A 23,341-nucleotide genomic window follows, 5' to 3' on the forward strand; every position below is an offset into this window, starting at 1 on the left:
TGAATGTTATTATAATCTACTTAATTATAGTTATAAGTATAGAATTTTTAATTTTGACATTTTCAATGTATTAAAATAATATGTTATCGTAGTATAACAACACTGGTATTTTGTGTGTGGATACGACGTTTGTACTTGTGAAATTCTTAACGTAAGATTATTTGATCATTTCAATGAGCACTTTGAAAACATTTCACTTATCATACGTATAATGTATATGTATATAAAAAAAAAGAAATTAAAATTAATGTACTTTCAGTACTAGACAATGTAAAAAAAAAAAATATTCAAGCTCGTATATGGACTTAAAATATAATAATAATAATGTATATCAATCAGGAACATTTTATTGTAAAAAAAAAAAAAAAAAAACAGCAATAGCATCCAAGCGCCCATATTTGTTTTCAAGTTGACAGGTAACTTAAGTAGTTTTATACTTTATATTGTCAAGTGTATATATAAATATTATAATAATAAAAATAAAAATTATGATTAATAATAATAATAATAATAATAATATATACAAAACGCATTGGTTGATGAATACTGCAACTCTGGAGATGGATGACGGGGCGCGTAAGGGGGGGGAGGGATGGAAACATCATAAGACGTACATATTATCATCAAATATTAATTCAGAAGGGGAAGGCCGAGAACACTAAGTCGTATGTATCAGACGTAAGACTCCTCGTCTGCGTACGTCCTGGTGACGACGAATCGCTGCTGCTGTGCCTGACTGCACTCGCCCAGGTAATACGAGGTGATTGGCGCACGGCGGTTGGCCGGTGGCGGTGGCCGATAGGGCGGGGGCGGTGGCAAGGACCGGGACCTGGCCGCGGCTACAGCTGCTTTCTCCTCCTTGCGCTTCAACCGGCCGCGGAGCCTGACAGTGCCGTCTGTGTGCGCGACCGGCGACTGGAGCGGCTGATGCTGCCTGAGCTTAAGAGAGTCGGCAGCGACCTCATTTCCGCGGCTGTTGCTCCGGGAAACGTGCGGCGTACAGTCTTCGTCGGACAGCGTGCTAGAGTCTTCTTCGTTTTCGTCGTCGCAACAGTTCTCCGCCGGAGTAGTGGCCGCAGCATTTGTGGTTGTAGTGGCCGTTGTGGTGGTGGTGCCCGTAGTGGCCGCTGTCAACTGTTGCTGGTGTTGCTGTTGCTGGTGATGGTGCTGCTGTTGCTGTAGATATCGCCTACGGTCGACCACCTCGGCCGACCTCCTTACGACCACCACTGGCGAGGCTGTCTGCAACTCGTCCTTGCGGTACGTCACCGGCTGCAATACTGGTTTGATGGTCAGTTCCGTGCTGTAGTTGTTCGGGTGCAGCGATTCGACAACCACTTCCGACTTGACCACTACATCGTAGTAATCTGAGGGAGTCATTTTCCGGTATTGGTCCTGTTGAGGGGTTAGGGATATCCGGTTGTTGTTGTTGTTGCTGTTGCCGGACATTTGGACGGGCTTGCTGCGACGGGGTGGTGTAGGCGGCGGGACGCTACCATCCAATACGGAATCTTCGGAAGCGCTCCGACGGACCGCTTCCTTGCTGGCCGCTGCTGTCAGACGCTTGGATCGCTGCCGGAACCAGGCCTGCCGCTGGAAGTTGGCGTTTTTCCGCTCCTCCCAACCCGGGTATACGCGTACGTACTCGCCCGGCATCGATGGCACGGCAGTGGCGGACACTGCGGTCTTGGCCGAGTGCGACTGATCAAACGCCGGGTCATATCCGCTTGAGCTGGTTGACCCACTCTCCTCCTCGTCTGGCGTATACAGCTGCGAGTCGGACATCGTCAGTCCAGAGTCCCGGCTCAACGAAATCTGATCTTTCCTGGGGGGCGGGCTCACTTCCAGGCTGTCGATAGAACTGTCGTCTCGCCTCATAGCTATAATCAGACACAATACAATTATATTTAAAATAAAAAGTTATCCACAGATTTTCAATACGAATTTTCCCCAGGTCAGTATTCTAAATTAATGTTCAATTTTCATATTTTATGTCTTAATTTTAATACTGAGGTTATACAGAACTTGATAAGGTCAAGTCTGCAAGTATTTTGTAATATATGCCTTTGTAATATGTGCTTAAATTATTTTAAATAATGCTGACCTACTCGTGTGATAAATATTGGGACGATTTTAATGTGTCTTTTTTTAAATTTAACGCCTTAGCTAAGATATGTTATAAATCGTGTTTACTCGTTATAAATTATATTTTGTTTTATGTGACAGATTATAAGCGATCTTAACGGTTAGGTTAACCTTAAATTTATTTATTAGTTTTTTTTTGTTTTGTTTTAAGTAAATGTATATATTGTACTTACTACTTAGTAATAAAAAAAAAAAAATATGAAAAATATCTAGTTTATATTTTGGTGTTCGTTTCATTTTCGTCGGCTTTTGGAAAATCGACGAAAAAGAAAACACGACGATATCTATATTATATTGAACTTTAGAAGGTATAATATATTATACTATTAAACATTATTATTCTATAGAATAGTAAGTATGAATATTAAAAAAAAAAAAATAGGTCAAATACACGCCCCCTGAAGTGCCTGTCGTGGTCAGTAATTGATAGTTATTGGCATGTTTGTAGCACACTTACAGTCAGATTCTTCGGTGCCGGAATCCCGTGGGTCACCCAGGAGGTTCGGCACGTGTGGACCACACAGCAGCTCGCAGTGAGTGATGAGTATTTCGACCAGTGCGGGCACGGTGCGCAAGTCTTCGGTCGGACACATGGCCGGCGAATCGGACCACAGCAGGGACGGTCCAACACACACGCCCAGGTTGGCGGCCGACATGAGGTTGTGCGTGGATCGTCGAGATATATGGTAGAGGACGCACAGGAAGTGGCACAGTAGATGATAGTTGGGTTTGGGCAACTGGTCGATAATCCTGCATAGGAGAAAAAAATGAAAATCATTATAAATCATTCTACCCGTTTGGTAACAATAAGGCAACGACGGCCGGCGTCATAATAATAATAATAATAATATAGTTCCGTTAAATTTTAACATTAACACACTCACGTTTTGATTCTAAATAATTTTGTGGGCAGGTTGGAACAGTCAAGCGCTGATCGCCATTTCGGAAACAGGCTGGTACACAGCAAAGGGTCGGGCAGCGAGCGCAGCATGTCTTTGAAAAGAGCCGCGGTGACCAGCACAGGAACGTTCTCTAGACAAACGTCCTCACAAACATCCATTTTCTCGCGAAGTTCGCGGACTAAACGAGCGTTGGCAGACTTTCTAAATATACCCTGTGTGAACGGTCCTTTGGAGAAAATTTGGTGTAGCATGCCCTGTAAAATATTAAAATAGAAAATATAATACGATTGTAACAATCGGCTATACTGATATTGGATAATAATTATTAAGTAGGTACCTGTACTTTAAGAGATATTATTATTATTATTATTATTAATATTTATTTATTTTAAAGCCTGCGATATTTAACAAGATCTAGTATACACACAATTTATTATGTAATACTGTATTGAACAAATTCTTATTATACAGTGTATCAATATTTATATTGAACCACTCCTTTCATCGGCATAATATTATATTAAATTATTTTATAGGTATAACAACCGGTTTAAATTATTTTGTTTATTAGAAATGAACATTTGGTAAAAATAGTTATATTGTTCATCGTTTATCGTTATTTAATGTTATTATTACGTATCAAATGAAAAAAAAAACAATTAAGGATTGATCGTTAAAATATTTAGTTAGTTAAGTACCATTTTAAACTCAATAGTCAAAAGTAATATTTAAAATTCAAACGAATAATTTTTGATAACAATTTGTATAAATTAAGAAAAAATTAAACTTCCTAAATTGATATTTTATTTGACGTCGATATTAACCAAATATGATTTGTAGGTACAAAATAATTATTTTATGTCAACATAAATTAAAACACATTTTAAAAATAAAGTACTGTAATCTAACAATTAGTATTATACTATTAATATTATAATATGTTGTAATAAATTGTGTGAGAAAATGTGTTTATAAACATTTCATCAACAATCCAATTAAGTAAACTTGATTTACACTCAATTCAAACTCCTAAAAATATTTAAAACACAAATCACTATCAGTTTATAAAATTTATATACTAACCATCACTGGTTTAGGAAGGTTTTCTCCATCGCAAATTCTATTCAATGGTACACCGAACAAATTGCCTCCATTTTCTTTGGTTGGAGTTTTCTTAAACACCTGTCCAATTTTCATGCGACTAGAAGACTTTTTTGGCGTCTTTTTGTTCGTTTCGTTTTCTTGAGCTTTGACACTTCTGGAAAATACCAAATATAACAATTATTAAGCAATTTTAATATCGTGAGATTTATTATTTTATATTTCGATTTGAGAGAAGAAAAACACAGAACAATTGCCGCAGCTAGTAATTAGGTACAGCGATTAGTTTTTTTATTGGGTAGACATTAGCCCCGACGTCAGTAAACAAATGTCAGCTTATCAATATTGATTTTTGATTATGTACTGAATACACGATCATTAGAAGGAAAAAAACAAATGTGTTCACCTGCGTTGGGTACAGATCGTTAACATTGTTTTATCATCAGTTACGGAGAAAAATATTGTCACAAACCAAGATTAAAATGAAATAATAAAAAAACAAGTATATAAAAATCGTAGGTAGCACAGAAAAAAAACTAATATTGATCGACAAAAAAAAAACCGTAGACTTGCGTTATAATTTATAATAACATTAATAACGCAATTCCCACACGTGCGAATGAGGTAGGTTCTGCACGCGCATTATAAGATCGAACTTTGTTCGCCGACTCAACCATTATGCCGTTTGCTATCACGGTCGGTAACATTATTATATGATGATATTATCAATTATGTGATAAGTGTAGCCGGTGTATATTTGTTTATTTTTAAAATCGAGGGATTTCTCACGTTACGTAATTTAAAGTGACGATAATAAAATAATAATATGTTTAGACAGGTAAAAATAAAATAAAGATAGTGGTGCAGGTGGATAGTTTTGTGGACAGACGGTCAGATGTTTCAGGTACAGTGCAGCATAATGCAACACTAAACAATAAAACTGTGTAATATTTGGACAGTCGTGTGCATATTAACATTTCCGACGACATACCTCAAAATGAAATGACACCTGGCCAACGGGTCGTGCACGTTGTTGCAGTGGTCCAAGTCAAACCCTTCTTCAGCGCTAAGTCCGTCCCGCAGGCAACTCAACTTAACGGAATATGGTTTCTCGTGACCATACAGTGGATATGGCGGATCTTCACGTGGCGTCTTGGCCCACAGTTGATACTGGCTCGGATCCGCATCTCTCATTTCCAAGTGATCTAATGCAATTTTTACGCAGTCTTTAGCGCTCTCGTCCGGTCCGATGGCAAACGTCTTGCACTATACATATTATACATACACAAACACACATAAATATATAAATTATATATTTAGGATGCCAAGTAAGATCGAGTAGATCATGGGGGGCTGGAAATCTATTTGTCAATATTTTTATAAAGAAAATGAAGCAAGTAATATTTATATTTATATTTGATAAAATATGAATGTTTATTCACGATTTATTGTTAAAAAATTATTATTTTCTGATTATTAAAACAATAAATACTTTTGAGAATAAAGTACTGTATAGATACTTATAAAATTACTTTAGGTAAAAAATAAAAATTACAAAATATATCATAATCCAAGTAACAATTATATCATAAAATATAACTTTTCAAATTTATTTCCTAGTTAAAATAAATAAAAAAATTTTTAAAATGTTAATTTACAACTTTAAAATGTATGAATTGTGCAATTATTATTTTATTGTAGAGTTGTAGATTAAAAGTGAATTATTTGATGAATTGACAAAAAAAAAAAACTCATTTACTAATATTTAGGTAGGTATACGATTGTTAACATTTTAAAAATGTTTTTAATCATTGAATCTAACTACAATCTCATCTTTAAACTAAATGTTAAATGAAATTAGCCTCATCCCTATCCTCATTACAAAATTATTTGAGCACCACTGGTTACCAAGTGCGATTACGTCTGTTTAGACGACGTATCATCATGCAGTTGAACTGCTCAACAACTACAGCGAGCCGGGTAGTATTATCGTATAATATACGATATCATGATAAAAGTAACAAATAACATTGATAACACGTTATCTACAAATTTAATATTTTAACGGTAAAACGTGAACTCCGATTTACGGTAATAAAGTATTATATACACGAACGAAAACTCTGGATATCAGATAACTCTGTACATCAATTTATGTCTGTATATACTTTTAAATATATTATATTAGGGTAAAGGGTATAGGATCATATAGTATAACAGTAGAAACTCACGTATTCTATTCCAGTGTTGAGATCTTGGTAAAACACTTGGACGTTGGTTGTCGGAGGGTCCTTGCGAATTTCTTCTTGCGATTCTTCTGCTAATTTCGACCACCACAAATTTCTGGTGGCTTGGGTGCTGTTCAAATACATGAAATAATAGAAAATTATTATCATCGTTATATTACTAGATGTGACGAGTAAACAAATGTATATTGTCTACAATTATCTGCCATAACAGGTGTCAGCAATGTTCATTATTTTATTGTATATGACAACGATCCAAGATTCATATAATATATATTATATATATATATATATATCCTGTACTATAACTAGTTATAAACTGTATACCTAGTTTCAGAAGCCCATTCTATTGATGAGGAGATACTCGTATTATATAATAAAGCACATAGTCCGACAAATATTTATAATTTTTATCCTAACTTGATAAGCAACACCAACGTGCGTTCCGGGAATTTTATAGGCGCCAGGCGCTCAAGAAATCTATTTTCATTGCTCATAATATATATATTTTTAAGACCCCATATTATATTATATACAGGTATCTAATGAACGTTATTTTAGATAGATAAAAGTATTAAAATGTACAGAGATTAAACATTTTATGTGTGCATACTGCATACAATAAATAATTGAATTGCTTATTTTAATCAGCATTTTTTTTTTTAAAGAAAATTTTATTATTTTAAATCTTAGCATACATAAATAATTTATATAAATAAAATCCGTTTGCTCAAATTCAGCATGCTTTAATAACAACAACGTTAAATACTTAAAAAATCAATATAAATTAATAGTAAATTATTATCGTATCAAATTATACCAACTACTAATTAAATTCATTACGAATGAATGTGTACGCATATTTTTATCAAATTATTAAGCCTTTTTTTAAATAAGCTATTATACATTCTTTCGACATAAGTCATAACGTTATAATAGACATTTTATTTGTATAAATAAAAAATGTAAAAACATTAATAGTACCTATTAGGTGATCTACTAAAAATTATTTATTTAAATGTAATTATTATTAGTTATTTGATGAACAAAAATGTACTTACGAATTAGTTTCTCCACAACGCTTTGTGTATTTAAAACTACCATTACTATTCCAACCACTTTCTACACCAGGAAGTAAAAATTTGAAGCGAACTTTTTCATTGTATCTTAAATTAAAATCAAATAAAGCGAAAAACTTTTTTATGTACCGAAACATAATTTTTATACTGTGACTGTATAATGCATCAGTTGGATAATGGATTTGATTATCATATTTTCTCATAAAATTGTAATCAAGCATTGAAACACGTTAAACTTCTTTGAACGTATTCGGAACACTGAGCGTTCAAACTTCAAACTAGATACAGTACCTATTATATTGTTTGAGCAAACAATATGTGATAATTATACAAAAAGAATATAATAGATAACGATATAAAAGAGGGGGCTTTCATGTAATTATGTTTTTGATAATTTATAGCAAAAATATTTTAATAAAATATATATGTACCTAATAAATTAAATTTATTGTTATTCGGCTACATACTACAGAGTGATAAGTGTTTTATTTATATTAATGTGTTTTTAAGAAAAACACGTTGATAAATATGTAATATTATAAGAATCAAACATTTTTATTATTTGACTGTACATTAAGATTGAGTACATGAATGATTTATGAAGAATATAACGTCGAGATTATTTATATTTTGATCACTGCAACAAATAGTAATGATCTTTAACTTATTATATGCTTAATGCATCTGAAAACATTAATTTTGTCCAATAATTATTTTTGGTAAGTTATTGGTGATTGGTGAGTGGTAAGTCATAACGAATTTAACCTATTTAAAGTACCTATCATCATAGGAATACGTAGTTCGCCTAATTTTATTTCGCTAAATATCAGTGACAACCGGTCTAACATATGTGTAGGTACCTTCCATTATTAATATTCCTGCGCGGCTGCGCAGACATTGATCGCCATCGATAAGCTCGGGCGAGTTATATAGTGACAAATGACCGCTTTTAACTTGTTCGAACAAATGGTCATTATTAGTACCGTATCGACAACGACCACGACATGATATTGATTTCCCACGATCAGAGAAAATTATTATTTTTTTAATTTATGATACCATGCGAGATAAGTGTGTACCTATATAATATATATATTTGTCTTATATTAGCTATAAAATATAATATACTCTGTGAGCTTATCAATGCGGCCCGATTATGTAAACAAATACTCATAAGTACCTATATTTTATAGAAAAAGTAAATATAATATAAAAGTTAACGCAGTTGAAAAATGTAGAACTTAAATATCATGATAAAACATGCCTTATTAGAATACCTATGCGATGAAAGTTTCTAAACATAATAATTACAACGATTATTTTTATTCGTTTCCTGTTATTATTATTTTTTTTTTTAACAATTAAATAAAAAAATGTATGAGTGATGTGGGTACCAACACTTCAAAAGCTCTTGTTCCCTGTGAAAATTTCACATAATTATACATTTATACACCATTATTATTATATATTGCAACTATTTGTCAAGGACGCGACCTTAGTATAGTTAAACACGCAAGAAATGCAAACGACACGGGCGATAATTTTATATTATGTGTTAATTTTGTTGTTGTTGTTGGTTTGACAGAGTTTAGGATGTTTAAAAAGGATTTTTTAAGAATAAAATACGATTTTATTTTGTAATCAGATCTTAATTATGACTTAATTTTTACAATTTTATTTGAAAACTAAACGAAACTTTGTTAACTCTTGATCACTCAGATAGTCAAATAAGAATTTTTTTTATAAATCATGAGGTATTTTAGCTAATGGAAGATGGAACTGCTATAGTAGCAATATGGAATATTATAGTAAAATAGATGTAGGGATGTCCCTATCTAAAGTTTACTAATGACAAAATTTTTGTAACTATAAGATGTTATTGAACATTTTAACAATGAATTCGTTTTAATATTTCACCATCGTTATTTCAATAAATAGGTATCTACCAATATTATAACAACTTGCATTCTGGAAACGTTAAGTGGTTTAGACAAATTATCACTCTTGATCAATGAACTGACGTATTTGTTATAATTATAATCATTATTATAAAAAAATATATTTGTGTCTACGCCATAGGCATGCACACAGTGTGGGCCAGGTGGGCCATGGCCTATCTTGCAAACCATCCTGTACTTGTTATACTCATTGCGAGACATATTGTTAAATTTTAATAATAACATTACAAATTACAATTTTCAATGATAATAATTAACTATAAATACGTCGAAAATTGATTTGATAAAGTATTTTAAAGTACCTTGGTCCACCCTGCCAAAAGGTTCGTGCACGCTTATGACACGTAGTATACATACATACATTTTTCTTTGCAGATCTTTGATGGGTGACAACTTATTATATTACATTAAATTTTTTCAAACGAAATTTAAACTGACAGTACCTATATGAAATTTATGTACCGTAACATTATTGAATTTACTATCACATGTATATATTGTATTAAGTATAATTTACGTGTAGGTACTATATTATATACTTTATAATATGTAGGTATGGGCACCTACTCGATATTTTATTATGACGTCATCCGTGACCTATACACAATTTTATAATACAAATTATTGTTCATCGTATAATGATCACATATAGCTATAGCCTATAAGCATACAATAATATATAGCCGTGGGTATAACAATAGGCCGTTTTTTTGTCTAATTAAGAGCTGCGTTTATGTCGGCAATCTATACGTGTGTAATGTGTATACACTTTACTACATTATATATGTGTACCGTTAGCGAACCTCCTTTTCCGATATACAATACCGTTTGTCCCAGTGAGTTCTGGTGATGAGCATATTATTATGACTATTATATGTCGATGCGCTTATAGAAGAGAACAGATTACATATATTTTGGACCGTTGTCGTACAATGTGGTCGGTTCAAAGACCCTCTTGCACTAATGATGAAAGACCCGAGAGTACGTCCCCCGCTGAGGGACCACATCCCAAGTAAACACAACAGTAAAAAAATCGTGGACAGTTGACGAAGAGACCAGATATAGTATGATGCATACGAAAATAGGTACTAACCTGAACACTGCTACATAGTTTGTGGTCGGCCATCCAATAACGAAAGACGTGTCCGAAGACTTGGGAATTTCGGCAACTTCGTCGATCACCGCAGGCGATTCGTTGAGCCAAATCTCCGATATCCTGACCTTGTCCTTAAGTTTAAAGTTACTTCCGGATTTCGCTTTGGCCACCAGCAAGAGGTCGTTGAATAAAAATAAATGACGTTCCTGACAATGCACACCCTACACCAATTCACAATAGGATAAAATTATTCATTATGATTTTTTTATTACACAAATTTAACTCTCATAATATAATAAGTATGTTTGGGATTATAATAATTGTTATTATTTACATTAACGAATTGGACGGGAGTTTCCATTATGAATTTTCTCGGACTATCGTTTTGAATTTTGTTGGGAGTCGAAGGGGGCGACTCCGATCTCAGCGATTTCGACGATAAAGCTCTCCTTAAAGCAGCTGTACCAGTTCCTCCTCTCTTCCGGATTAATCCTTTCATCTTCTAAGCAATGAGAAAAAAAACATTACAATTATTTATGAAGACTAAAAAAAACTTCCAAAAAAATATGAGTTATAACTTATGGTAATATAAAGAAAACTAACGCATACATTTATGACAGTATGTAGGTAAAACGTTTTATCAGATACAAACATTACACAATTATTAAATTGATAACGTCATTAGTTTAAATATTAAACAGCAAATAGAAAGTTGTTGACAAAAGTGTCATTGTTCTAAAATAAGCGTAAAATATAATATCTTATTTCAATGTTTGTATTGCAAAATTGCTATAAACTTACCATTGTGAGGGCTTCTTTATCGTATAATCTAAGGAAATCGTTTGGGAAAACATCTTGAATTCGCTCCAAATCGCTTTGCTCATGAGTACGTTTTACTGTCTGTAAAAAAAATATATACATTTATGTATATAAACAACGACAAGTATTATTATATTTATTGAACTTTTATCCCAAACAACATATTTGATTCATATAGGATATATAAACAATGACATGCTTTTTTTTTTTTTTTAATACGAATTTATTTAAAAGTGAAATTAACAAAATGTACGCATTTCAATCGCGATTGTCACAGTCCAGTTAAATAGTGCAAGTATCCCTGTATACATAAATACATAATATTATATTGCTAGGAGCAAACTTTCATATTATGTAGATGCATAATTTAAAGGTGTATAAAATACAATTAATATACTGTAATAACATACAGTACGGGTGCCCGCTTGATGATTTTTTAGCTAAAAGCCGACGGTCATATATCTAGTGCCGAAAACTACTTAGGCTACAATAACCTGTATTGATAATAATTTTTCATTAACAATGTGCACGCGTCACACTCTAAAGAAACATATAGGTATCTCTTATATTACAATATTGTGCATTTGTAATATTTTCGTTTTAAGTATATAGAAATAGTAGAAATTGGAGAGCGTCAAGACAACCTGACAACTCTGCTTTCAAGTTTTATCGTTGTAATACATGCACTTGATATTATAATTTTTTTATACATGCAATTCATTGTGTGCAAATAATAGTAAATACAAAACAAACGCACGCAAGATATTAATACCGTTTGTCATAGATATTTTACGTAAGAGATAAATATTACAAACGAAGATTGTGATAACACGCGTGCATGTTATATTATATATGTAATAGAATTTATATATATACATATTATATATATGACATGATTTGTATATATTATACATAAACTCAAGTAATATAATATTGGAAATATTACACGGTCTTGCAGTGTTTTCTTGGCGATTTAGTAGTGTCAATAAATATTATGAATCGGACGGGACACGAATAAAATTAAATAAAAAAATAATTAAATACACAATATTAATATATTTTGAATATACCTATCTACAACTACAATAAGGTGAACGTTCCGTATATAACTTTTAACAGTGATGTAATAAATTATACGGCATCATTTAAACAGATAAATTATAATTATAATAATATTATCATTTATAACAAACGAATAATATTTATTCACGTGGCGTATCACCTTAATATTAAAGTGTAGGCAAACGTTAAAACAGGATTACAAATCGTCTTTTAATCGGGAAAAAAGTGTTCAATAGAGTAATTTTCTAAAAATCGTTAATTCATTAAAAAATTATGCATATATATTCGCGCTGCAGTCTAATCTCAACGCCTCTTCGCAGATATGAATTGCAAACACACGCGGGGGCACAAGACCAATATGGTCATTCTACCATTTCACTGGACCGGTAAGCGCACCGGTGTCTCTCCTTGGCACATTTAGCCCCCGTACAAATCCGTTACATAGGTAGGTCGTAGGTACACTACACGTATTATATATTATTAATATATTTTTTAGCGCGCTCGTGTGTGTGTGTGTGTGTGTGTGTGTGTACATAAGTGTATTATATATGCAGCCGGTCTAGTGCGATTTATCGTATCGGTTTTGGGTGTGGTTTTGGCCACGGTGATCGGTGTCATTCACACCTATATAAAGTCGTATACAACTACGGTCGTTTGGCGAGCGAGCGGCGTTTTAATGATAATTAATTATATTATATTGTTTAAATTGGAGCGATGGCGAAACCTATAGGAATACATACACGTATATACACACTCATAATATAATATAAGCACGTATACTTATATATCGTAGATACTATTATACTACGGCGAACACCACCGCTATTCATCAATGAAGATTTTAAAAAGTAAACGATATATTATATTTTAAACGCGGTTTGTACACTGCAGATCCGTTTCGAACACGCTCAGACAGCTCCCATTGTGGTGGATATCGAAAAAATGAAATAGGTACAAGTGGGTCGTTTTTATCAAAGAAACGCAAGCGTATATTATTATATATCGGTTCAAAGGTCCACACAATGAGCGGCAATTATGTATACGATCAAAAAAAAAATTATATATATTATATATATATAGTTTATATTATTATTTATAATATAGTAGGCGAGAGAAAAGTGATATGCTCCTTTGTGCTATGCTGAATCGACCGAAGAAAGTGGGTCTCCCCCGTACGTATCGGTATACAGATTATAATAATATGTGCGATGTGGACAATAACCAATGCAGTTTGTTTATCAACGAGACCGAATCATTGGCGGCAGTGGTTGTACGACATTCGACAAAAACGTAATCGGGATTACGCCTACGGACGAGGGCGAAGAATAAGAGGAAAAAAAATACTCGAAATAATAACAATGATAAAAACTCACTTGTTTGACGGCGCTGTTCGCCATGCACAGATCGTGGTATTCGGCGCCTCTTCCATGTTCCGGTCTGGTCTCGTCCAATAAACTTTGGAAATACGTTTCGTATTGAGTCAGTCTCTGTACCTGCATTCAACAAAAACATAAATGTATTAATATAACGATGACCTTCGTGCCTTATTATATTAATATATATAGGTACATAATACGTTTGAATGTAGGTGATCATAGACAACCCAGCTACCTATATGATGATATATCGTCATATCGACCATGAACTACGTAGTAGTGTTATTATTGTTAACATTATTTTTATTATTACAGTATATATATATCGTCCATTGATGGTGTAAATTGGAAATTGTATAATAATAAGAAGACGTGCCAAACGGTGAAAAACATTATAATTGACTACACGGGCATTTGCATAATGCAAAACAAGAACTAGGTATTATAATTACTTCTGAAGGTTAAATCGTCCGCGTTATTTATTATTTTAACACTATTATTATAAATTTTTTTTCGTTGATAAATCACACAATTGACAATTCGTTTTCTTTATGTTGAACTGTTATTATAGCCGCAGTTATACATTATATTATTATAGTAGTATGTACTATATAATATGTTCAGTGTTTGTAACGTGCGCGCCATTCTAACATCATGCACGCGCAATCTACCGTATTGCAAGGTACCCTATAAACTGGTATAATACTATAATTCACAAACGGACGCGAGTAATTTTAACACAATGCAATAAAATGCAATTCATACGATTAGACGGATGCTGTTTGTCTACTTTGAATGTTTGTGGCAAGCGTGATATAATATTACACTACTGTTATATATATGCTGCCAGTTAGAAGGTAGGTATAGTGTATACGTCGTACTGGCAGGTTAACGACTATCGTTGTATTATTGAAAAAGAAGCGTATATTCAGTTATAACTGATAACATATATGTATCTTCTTAGGTACGTCGTAATTGGCACTTCGGTAGTATATACGTACATCATACATGCGATGTAAATAATAAGATTATAAACACGCCTATGAAAGTATATGGTATAAGTTTAATTGTAAAACTACAAATACATACCTATTGACTATGTAGGTACTTGTAATATGAAAATAAATGTTCATATTATACCAATTATTTAAAGTCTTAACGATATAGGATTAACATTACCTTGCAAATGGTAAGTTATAGCATTATGCGATGTATAAAAAAAATGGGTACACAATGACCCTTTAATTTGGTACTAGACATTCTTTTTAAGTTAAACTCAACATTTTTTAATCAAAAATAATCCTTTTACTATCGAAATATAAGTGTAATTAAGGGCTAAAAATAAGAAGTATAAGTATAATCATTCTGAAAACTAAAAACCTAAAATGTAATCAACCCCAAGATTGCGATACATTTTATAGTAAGTATTCATCGCCTGGTAAAATTTATAAATTGTAGAACAATGTATTTAGTGTTTTTCTGTTCAAGAATCATACTGGATATTCAATTTTTAAACCAATCAAAATCAAAGTTAACTAATCCCATATATTAATTTTCGAAAAAAAATCAATCAAAAATGTCAACATAAAATAATATGGTGTCAATTTATATAATCGATAACAATTATATAAAATCGATATAATTTGTATAATATAATATAACGTATAATAAAGAGTTTTACATTTTCCTTATATGAACTGTTATAGGGTTGTGGATAAGAACTTCCCTATCTCATGATAAAAATATCGCTGTATAAATAACACACGGTTACTCATCTGGGATTTTTTTTTAAACACGCAAGTTTCATGAATAATTAGTATTAGTTTTTTTTTTTTATATTAACCATGTAGTTAATGCCAAAAACAATTAATATAAGAAAAAAAAAATATTATATTCATACACAATCTCGCAGTTACAGAAAATAAACATTTATCTGATTTTAAACGGTTAGCTTAGCTGCGAGTTAGTGCATATCACATTATAAACGTTATATATTATAACACTCATCATTTACGTGCGACATTATCGCGCATAAAATGTATATACATATTATATACCCGAAAAACCTGTAGAATTCTCGCACGAGCGTTCTCGGAAATCTGCAAGATACCTAACCTCTTCTGTATACGAATTATATACAAATGAACACTATATACACGACATATACATAGTAACGCGATACATCCGACAAGCTTCCTGCTGGGACACGGCGGGCGCGTCGAGAAACGTGACACTCGAATATATAGTCCCTGGGTTTTTGTGTAGGTACATCCTGTCGAATGATTTTCATTTAACCTCCTGGCCCGGCCTTCGCGTATCGCCATCGTCCGACACACCGCTTACATTATTATTACTAACCTAACATATTATTAGAAACACTTATGGGCTATGGCCTTATCACTGTTATAACGTATACAGCATACACAACATGTAATGTTATTATTTTTTACACTCGCACGCTTGGCAATTTCGTTTTCAACGCGATGAGCACAATATTTGATTCAATGTAATATTATTATATATAACATATACATCTAAACTTCGAATACGACGATACATTATAATATACATAAAACAATGATAATCGTGTCGATTTCGTCAATTGTTTTGCGAAGATCATGTTATTCATGCACCATATCTACGCCTAGAAAACAATGATAATAATATAATAGACATTCACCTGACGATTTCGTTTTATCATTTTTTACACATTGCAATTACATTGGGGGTTGCGAGACTTTTTCTGTATACCAGGTCTGAACTCCGGCTAACTCTATATATCTTTCCATATTTACAATATTTGATGAATCCATGCATGGAGTATCCATAAAACAAATATTAAGTATCTTATTGCCCTTGAACCGTATGATGAACATATTATATCCTATAACTTTTTTAAAACATATTTTCTTGCGTAATCAACACCGCAAAAATGTCTAGTAATTTTTCAAGGTGATCTTCCTCGACCCTCTTCCTAGCTCACACCAGTAAAATTACTTATAATTATCGCAATTAACAGATTTCAGAGAAAAAACAGCGATCTAGTTTGAAAAAATATACCCCCTTTGTTTTTTTAGCGCATACTCTTTTATCATCCCGACAACTATTAAATCAAAAAGAGTACACCCATTTTAAGCCCCGTCTAGTTTTTAAGTGATTAGTAGTTAACTATAAACTTTAATATGATACACAGATCCTGGCACTGATCTATATACTTTTATATCTAAATCGTTTAATAAAATATGCTAACTGCAGTTCATTCAGTTACACTAACTGAACACCCACAAACAATGCAATTTTTTGATATAGATCTATAATAACCTTCAAAGTATTATTATTAATTATTATGCTTGTAATCGACATGAGTTCTTATATAGAATGACAACGTCGTGAAGTTTAATATACCTTTCAGTGTATTTTATTTTCTCAAAATTAAATTCATGCTATAAACGTAAATATCACTGTAATTACCTATTTGAAATTTATAAAATTGTGTACGCTTAACGCTGGAATACTTTATCGTGTCCCTACGTTATAATATATAATAATATATAGTTGTGTATGCAACTGGTTATAGAGGTTATGAGTTATATTTTTTATTTCTACAAAAAGTAGGTATTTAGTTATTTACATATAATTTTGTCACAAAACCATAATGTTCTTGTACACGAGTTCTTAGTTAAATTAATTATTCATAATCATGCATTATTCAAAATTGTTAATACGTTTAAATAAAAAATAATGTGTTAATTTAATAGTAATAGATACTATTCCGATAAATACGTTACATTTTAGTTCTTACACATAAATAATAGTTTAATAATATATAATTTAAAATTTTACTTTTATGTTTTAATAGTTTTATTACGACTTTATACTCATAAATATGTACACTGAAAGTGTCAATGATACCTAGTGCATTTACGTATATATATATTATATATTATAATATGTAGATATATATATATAAAGGCTATGTATAATGTAATAAAACGATTACATACTTAAAATACATTTAAACTACTCATTTAAATAAAACAATTTATATACTTTGCCTACACACCCGTTAATTAAATATTATTTTGACGGTTATCCAATAAGTGTTATCAGTTGTATGTAAAGTACAAGTATGAAAAAACCAACAAGGTGGATATTATTATTTATTATTCAATAATTTAAATTCTAGGCTGTAATGTTGGTACCTGTGTGCAACATTACGCTATAATTGATTTGTATTCGTATCCACATAATATATCAATATAATATGTATACTTGTTATCTAATTATGTATAGCACATTAGAAAAAAAGTTGTTAGCTGTACTCTAAAATATAGACCGAATATTCTGACTACAATGCACACCGGATAAAACGAAAATCAAAGACGTTTAAAGAGAACCTACATCAATTTCGGCTACGATTAAAAGCATTGATCCTCCACACCAAGTAAAAAAAAACAATGTGCCTACAATTATTCCAATTCATATTATTGGTCATTGTTAAAGATTTAATTCGAAAATAACATTTAGGGGTGGGCCGCGGCCTAGATGTCCCACAACAGTGTGCGCCACTGTAGACTTCAGTTATATCAATCATTAAAGTCAATAGCGCGTGTCGCGTCTATTTGGTGATAATATCCTGCTTGGCGATGAAGTATAGAAGACTTCATACGTATATAATCCTTTCATAGGATATTATCGTGTCGTCTCGACTGTGTAATTAACCATGGAGGCGGTTCCTTATAGACAGTATAATTTATATTAGATTTATAAACCGGTAGACCCCAATATATCGTCGAAGAAAAAACAAAAGAATCGTTGATCATGGGGGAGTGGACAAAATATCAAAATAATTAGCTCTTCTTCCGCATCACCACTGGTCGTAGATTAGGCATCAATAATTGTCTTCGTTTCTGGTAGTAATTTTATATATAACTAATACCACCCCCCGCCAACACGCCCCGCCATGACCGACTGGGGGATGACATTGAAAGGTCACATTTTTGCATACTTTAAATACATATAATAAGCTGCAGAGGTATATATAACGGTTTCCAGTATTATATATTCATACCTAAACAAATATATATATATATTTATGTATATTATATATATACGCACGCACCAGCCGCGAAACACCTGTGGGTCGCGAACCAGTTTGTGTCGAGATTTTTCCGTTCGCGCAACGCTTATTTCAGTGGCGTTCCACAACGGGATGCACTCCCGGAATGTAAATGTATATTATACACGATGTGTATACGGTTATTATTATCGCTATAATCATTTTTATCTGTGTACACACTACACAGCTATAGTACTAACACACATCTACGGAACGTCCAAACCGTTTTAATTCGAGCGGCGGCCGTTAAGTTTGTAATAGAAACGAGCGTCTCGACTTGAGTCCTTCCAACATAATATATAACAATAATATTTCAGATATACTTCTGCAGCTTACTCTAAATTAAATTATTTTGATTTCTTAACGACACGACTCGTTGCCACTGTCGCGCACAGGGGGTGATCGCTGCACCGTTACGCGAGCGTTCCCCGAAATCGACACGGCGCGAAAACAAGGCTATCAGGCATCAGCGGCGCCGCGACGTATAATAAACGGGGTCACCCGTGTGTCGAAAACGCGCGCAGATTCCAACGTCATGTAAATTAATGAACGACCGTTGTTGCTGTTATATTATTGAGAGCGCGCTTGTGTTAGTGTGTTACGGATCCTGCTTGCCGAGTGAATATATATATGAAGGTACATGCACGGCAATATAGTTTATGTATAGGTATACCTATCTACCTATATATACGTATAATGTGATGATATGAATAGACGACTAATTCGAACACCGTAACCCGGTAACTGTACCTATATTTTATTGTAATATGGTGTTATAATAATCATCATAGGCGTCGTGTGGACGTGGCGTCTCGGTTGTCGCAGAGACACCGCGGCCCCCGCTTAGTGCCACAGCAGCTGATTATGTCTTACCAGTCGGCAGTCACCGAAATACAGGTAAAACTTATATTTTCAAATGTTTATGCATAATATGGTTTACTCGTTAGTCGTTGAGAATAGTTTATGAATGCGGTTTTTTTTAATCAAAACTCTCCCATTTCTATATCCACCATGAACCACAAAACGACGAATAAATCGTACCTATGCCATGATACGAGTGAAAAATGTGCGGATAGAACGATACAAACTTGACCGGCCGTGTCTAAACATTATCGCATTAAAATCCAGCCAGTGTTTTCAATTCGACAGTATTTATTATACAACACACACACACACAGGCTGACGATACATACATAATATACTAATGGTGTAATAATTATAATAGCTGTGTGATTATTAAACTTTGCGCCTATACTAATAATTCAAGTTTTAAAATAAATCGATTTGAAATGCGCGATACCTACTACTATTCTGACAACCAACCGAGTTTAATATGGTATCGAATATAGTATTGGAAAATACATTAAATTTATCGATTATTTCCGTGAAATTGATGAAATTAAATAATAATTAAATTACCATAAAACACAATTATTAGGTACCTACATGAATAAAATACCAACCTATCTAGTATATTATGTAAAAAAATGAAAATAACAATATTAATATCGATTTGAATATATTGTATGCACATATATATAAAATTGTACATTTAAGACAAATCTAAAAAAAGGATTCAAAATTTTTAAAAACTAGTTACCTTCGCAAAACAGACGGAGTATCACACCGCGCGCGTACATAATAGTAATTTTACGTATTCGTAAATGGCCATAAATCGACTGTTAAACGAATAAAAACTTCAAACGTCTACGTACCTAATAATATTCAGACGGCGTCGGGAAGAACTGTGCAATGGTGTTTGTATATATTTTTATTATTCGGCGGGCGTGCACGCATCACGAAGGATTATAATATATAGGCACATGTATCGGCTGCGATTATTATTATTATTATCGTTATTATTATATATAGGCACCTGCTGGCTGTACGCCCGAATAATTACATATACATATATAGTATATATTATGTACTGTACATAAGTACTAAAATATATAGATATATTTCGGGTACGTGATTTACCCTCCAAGGTCAACTTTGTATATATATAAAATATACAATAACATACAGATATATTATAGGTAGTACCTATATACCAAACTGGCACGTTTATATTGTTATTATATGTACCTATATTTCTATTTCTATTCCTCTTTTCTTTTTTTTGCGATTCGCCCGCGTTTCCTGTTAATTACAACGCGACACTGCTCGTAAAAAGGACATGAACACGGCAGGTTGGACAGTGTGTTTGTGTGAACCATGAACCTATGTATAATGCGAGTGTGCAGTGTCGAGTGTTTGTATGTGTGTGCGCGTTTGCGGGGGTAAGACTGCTGCACCGGCATAAAAGGAACCAGTCGTTTCCATGTTTGCGAAACGGATGTAGTCCTATAAAATACACACAAGGAACGTGCTACGTCGTCGCGTCTAGGCTTGATATATGGATGCTGCGGTATAGTTTTCGTTTTCGCAGTTCTTTGCGTTCTGCGCGCGCAGGGTTATAAACTTCCTTTAGCCAGAAAGTCTGTTCTTCCATGCGATCGCTCGTCACAAGACAGTACAACACCACCGTATAATACACCATAAAAATATATTATAGGTATCACCATATCGGTACATATATATCAGATTATATCTCAGTCGTATATTTTCACGTCGTTGATAGGTAAATAATAATATAAAATAAAGAAAAAATCTTATTATAGATTGTTAAAATAACAAATCATAAAAGCCCAGACATCATAAAAAAAATTATATCCGACCACCGGCGTTATTTTAGACCTCACAAATCCGGATCGTTGCAAAGTGGACTCTAAACGGGCTATACATATATGTTACTATACATCGATGTATTACTTAGATCGTTTCGGAGAGGACTTAGAGTAGGAATAAACGGCCGAATTATTATATAACCGCGTTTCTCATTGATGTAAAATATTATACTAATATCTATTTGTACGAACCTATGGGTGTTATGTAATAATTGAGTTTGAATTAAAATTTGCCCTAAGCACAATAAATTATTTACTTTGTAATTTCGTAGGAGCGCCCGATTTATCAAACAACTTTTATCTTGCACTTGCACATATTATCAGACATATTATTATACACATAACGTCCGAATATTATCATGTATACGACAGACCCAGGTTCCGTGGCGGTGTCTCTTTGACCGATCTATTATGTTTACACTGCACACATAACGATACAAACAAGTATGTATAATTATAAGACTTGCTTTTTATATGAAAAAAAAATGTTATCAGCAGTTTCAATATATTTTTTTATTATGTAAACGAGCCGATATACCTACAATAAGATCAAAATTTACAATACTGTTAAGAATATGCATGGTTAATAAAAATTATCATCATAATAATGCCGTACAAGAAAATCGTATATATTAATGTACGACGTTTACATTATTCTTTTTTAATACACTACAACTATATATATTCTATTCATCATAAATACGAATATATATATTATAATGTATTATGAATTATGATTTATTTCCAGTTGTCGGTTCTTTGTCGTTTTTACATTATATCCCACGTATATCACACACATACACACACGTTATAATATTATCATACCGATATACCTATATTATACACCATGTACAGTACACACACTATACACCGATAGCAGTGAGCACGAATAGGGATTTACGCAATACCCTTCGGAGAGAAAAAAAACTCCCCCGCGTTGCGCTTGAACAATGGATGCGTTCGTTTTTACCCTGAAGCCGTTTTCATCTTTAATTATTCGTGTATAGAGCAATAGAGTATATGCGTCTATATTACGCAATAGGTTTTCGATTTCAGTTCTCACTTCTCGCATCTATAATAATATTTCATAGCGAACGAGGTCGTTGATATTATGACGTTTTCTCGCACAAACGCACACACACACGCGCGGTATTATTACATATTATTATAACGACAACGATCATCGTCGTTTTCCGCCGTTAATGGAGCGTAAAATTTGTCTGGGCGTGTCCAGCTTTCCGTATAGGTACCTAATACATGTATATTATACACTGCAGGTATCCGGACGACGTTGTCGCCGGTCGTCCGGAACTCCTCGTACACACACGGCAAGTGACAACGCGCGTGATGAAAGAGGGCTCATCACGCCAAAATGAAGATGATAATAATGTTATTATAGTTCATTGCAGACCAACCCATCTGTAAACTGTAAATATTATACGAAATACAAATACCAATAAGCAAGCAGGTAAGTAGATAATATCAATATAATACTGTAAATACAACTTACATATAGTTACTTACATCGCTGCGGGAAATATGACGATGTTATAAAAAACGAACGCTGATCGGGCTGTTTGTAGTTTGTTTAATTATAAACAACCGTAACCGGCTGCGTTTTCGCATTAGGCATATAAGTGTATACATACTAAGTACATACTAATGTAGTGGATACTAACCGCAGTATATATAGTTATTATGGTCTGTTT

The 23,341-nt window shown here is 33.0% G+C and overlaps 1 protein-coding gene across 3 annotated transcripts in view; it reads right to left on the bottom strand.

Moving 5' to 3' along the window:
• Window positions 1-354: 354 nt before the first annotated feature.
• LOC107168172 (rho GTPase-activating protein 20-like) overlaps window positions 355-23,341 on the bottom strand; it is a 213,063-nt gene continuing 190,076 nt past the window's right edge. For all 3 annotated transcript variants that reach the window (XM_089225673.1, XM_089225674.1, XM_015517489.2), the window contains 10 exons: window positions 13,782-13,901; window positions 11,329-11,427; window positions 10,862-11,029; window positions 10,525-10,748; window positions 6,380-6,506; window positions 5,140-5,414; window positions 4,131-4,305; window positions 3,030-3,301; window positions 2,603-2,895; window positions 355-1,880 (listed from right to left, as the gene is read on the bottom strand). In XM_089225673.1, the coding sequence (XP_089081799.1) occupies window positions 673-1,880; window positions 2,603-2,895; window positions 3,030-3,301; window positions 4,131-4,305; window positions 5,140-5,414; window positions 6,380-6,506; window positions 10,525-10,748; window positions 10,862-11,029; window positions 11,329-11,427; window positions 13,782-13,901 (2,961 nt within the window). In that variant the 3' untranslated portion in view covers window positions 355-672. The remainder of the gene's footprint in view (window positions 1,881-2,602; window positions 2,896-3,029; window positions 3,302-4,130; window positions 4,306-5,139; window positions 5,415-6,379; window positions 6,507-10,524; window positions 10,749-10,861; window positions 11,030-11,328; window positions 11,428-13,781; window positions 13,902-23,341) is intronic.

This window comes from Diuraphis noxia, unplaced genomic scaffold (assembly GCF_037042655.1).
Source record: "Diuraphis noxia isolate RWA-SAM2 unplaced genomic scaffold, SU_Dnox_SAM2 contig0004, whole genome shotgun sequence".
Classification (NCBI taxonomy): Eukaryota; Metazoa; Arthropoda; class Insecta; order Hemiptera; family Aphididae; genus Diuraphis; species Diuraphis noxia.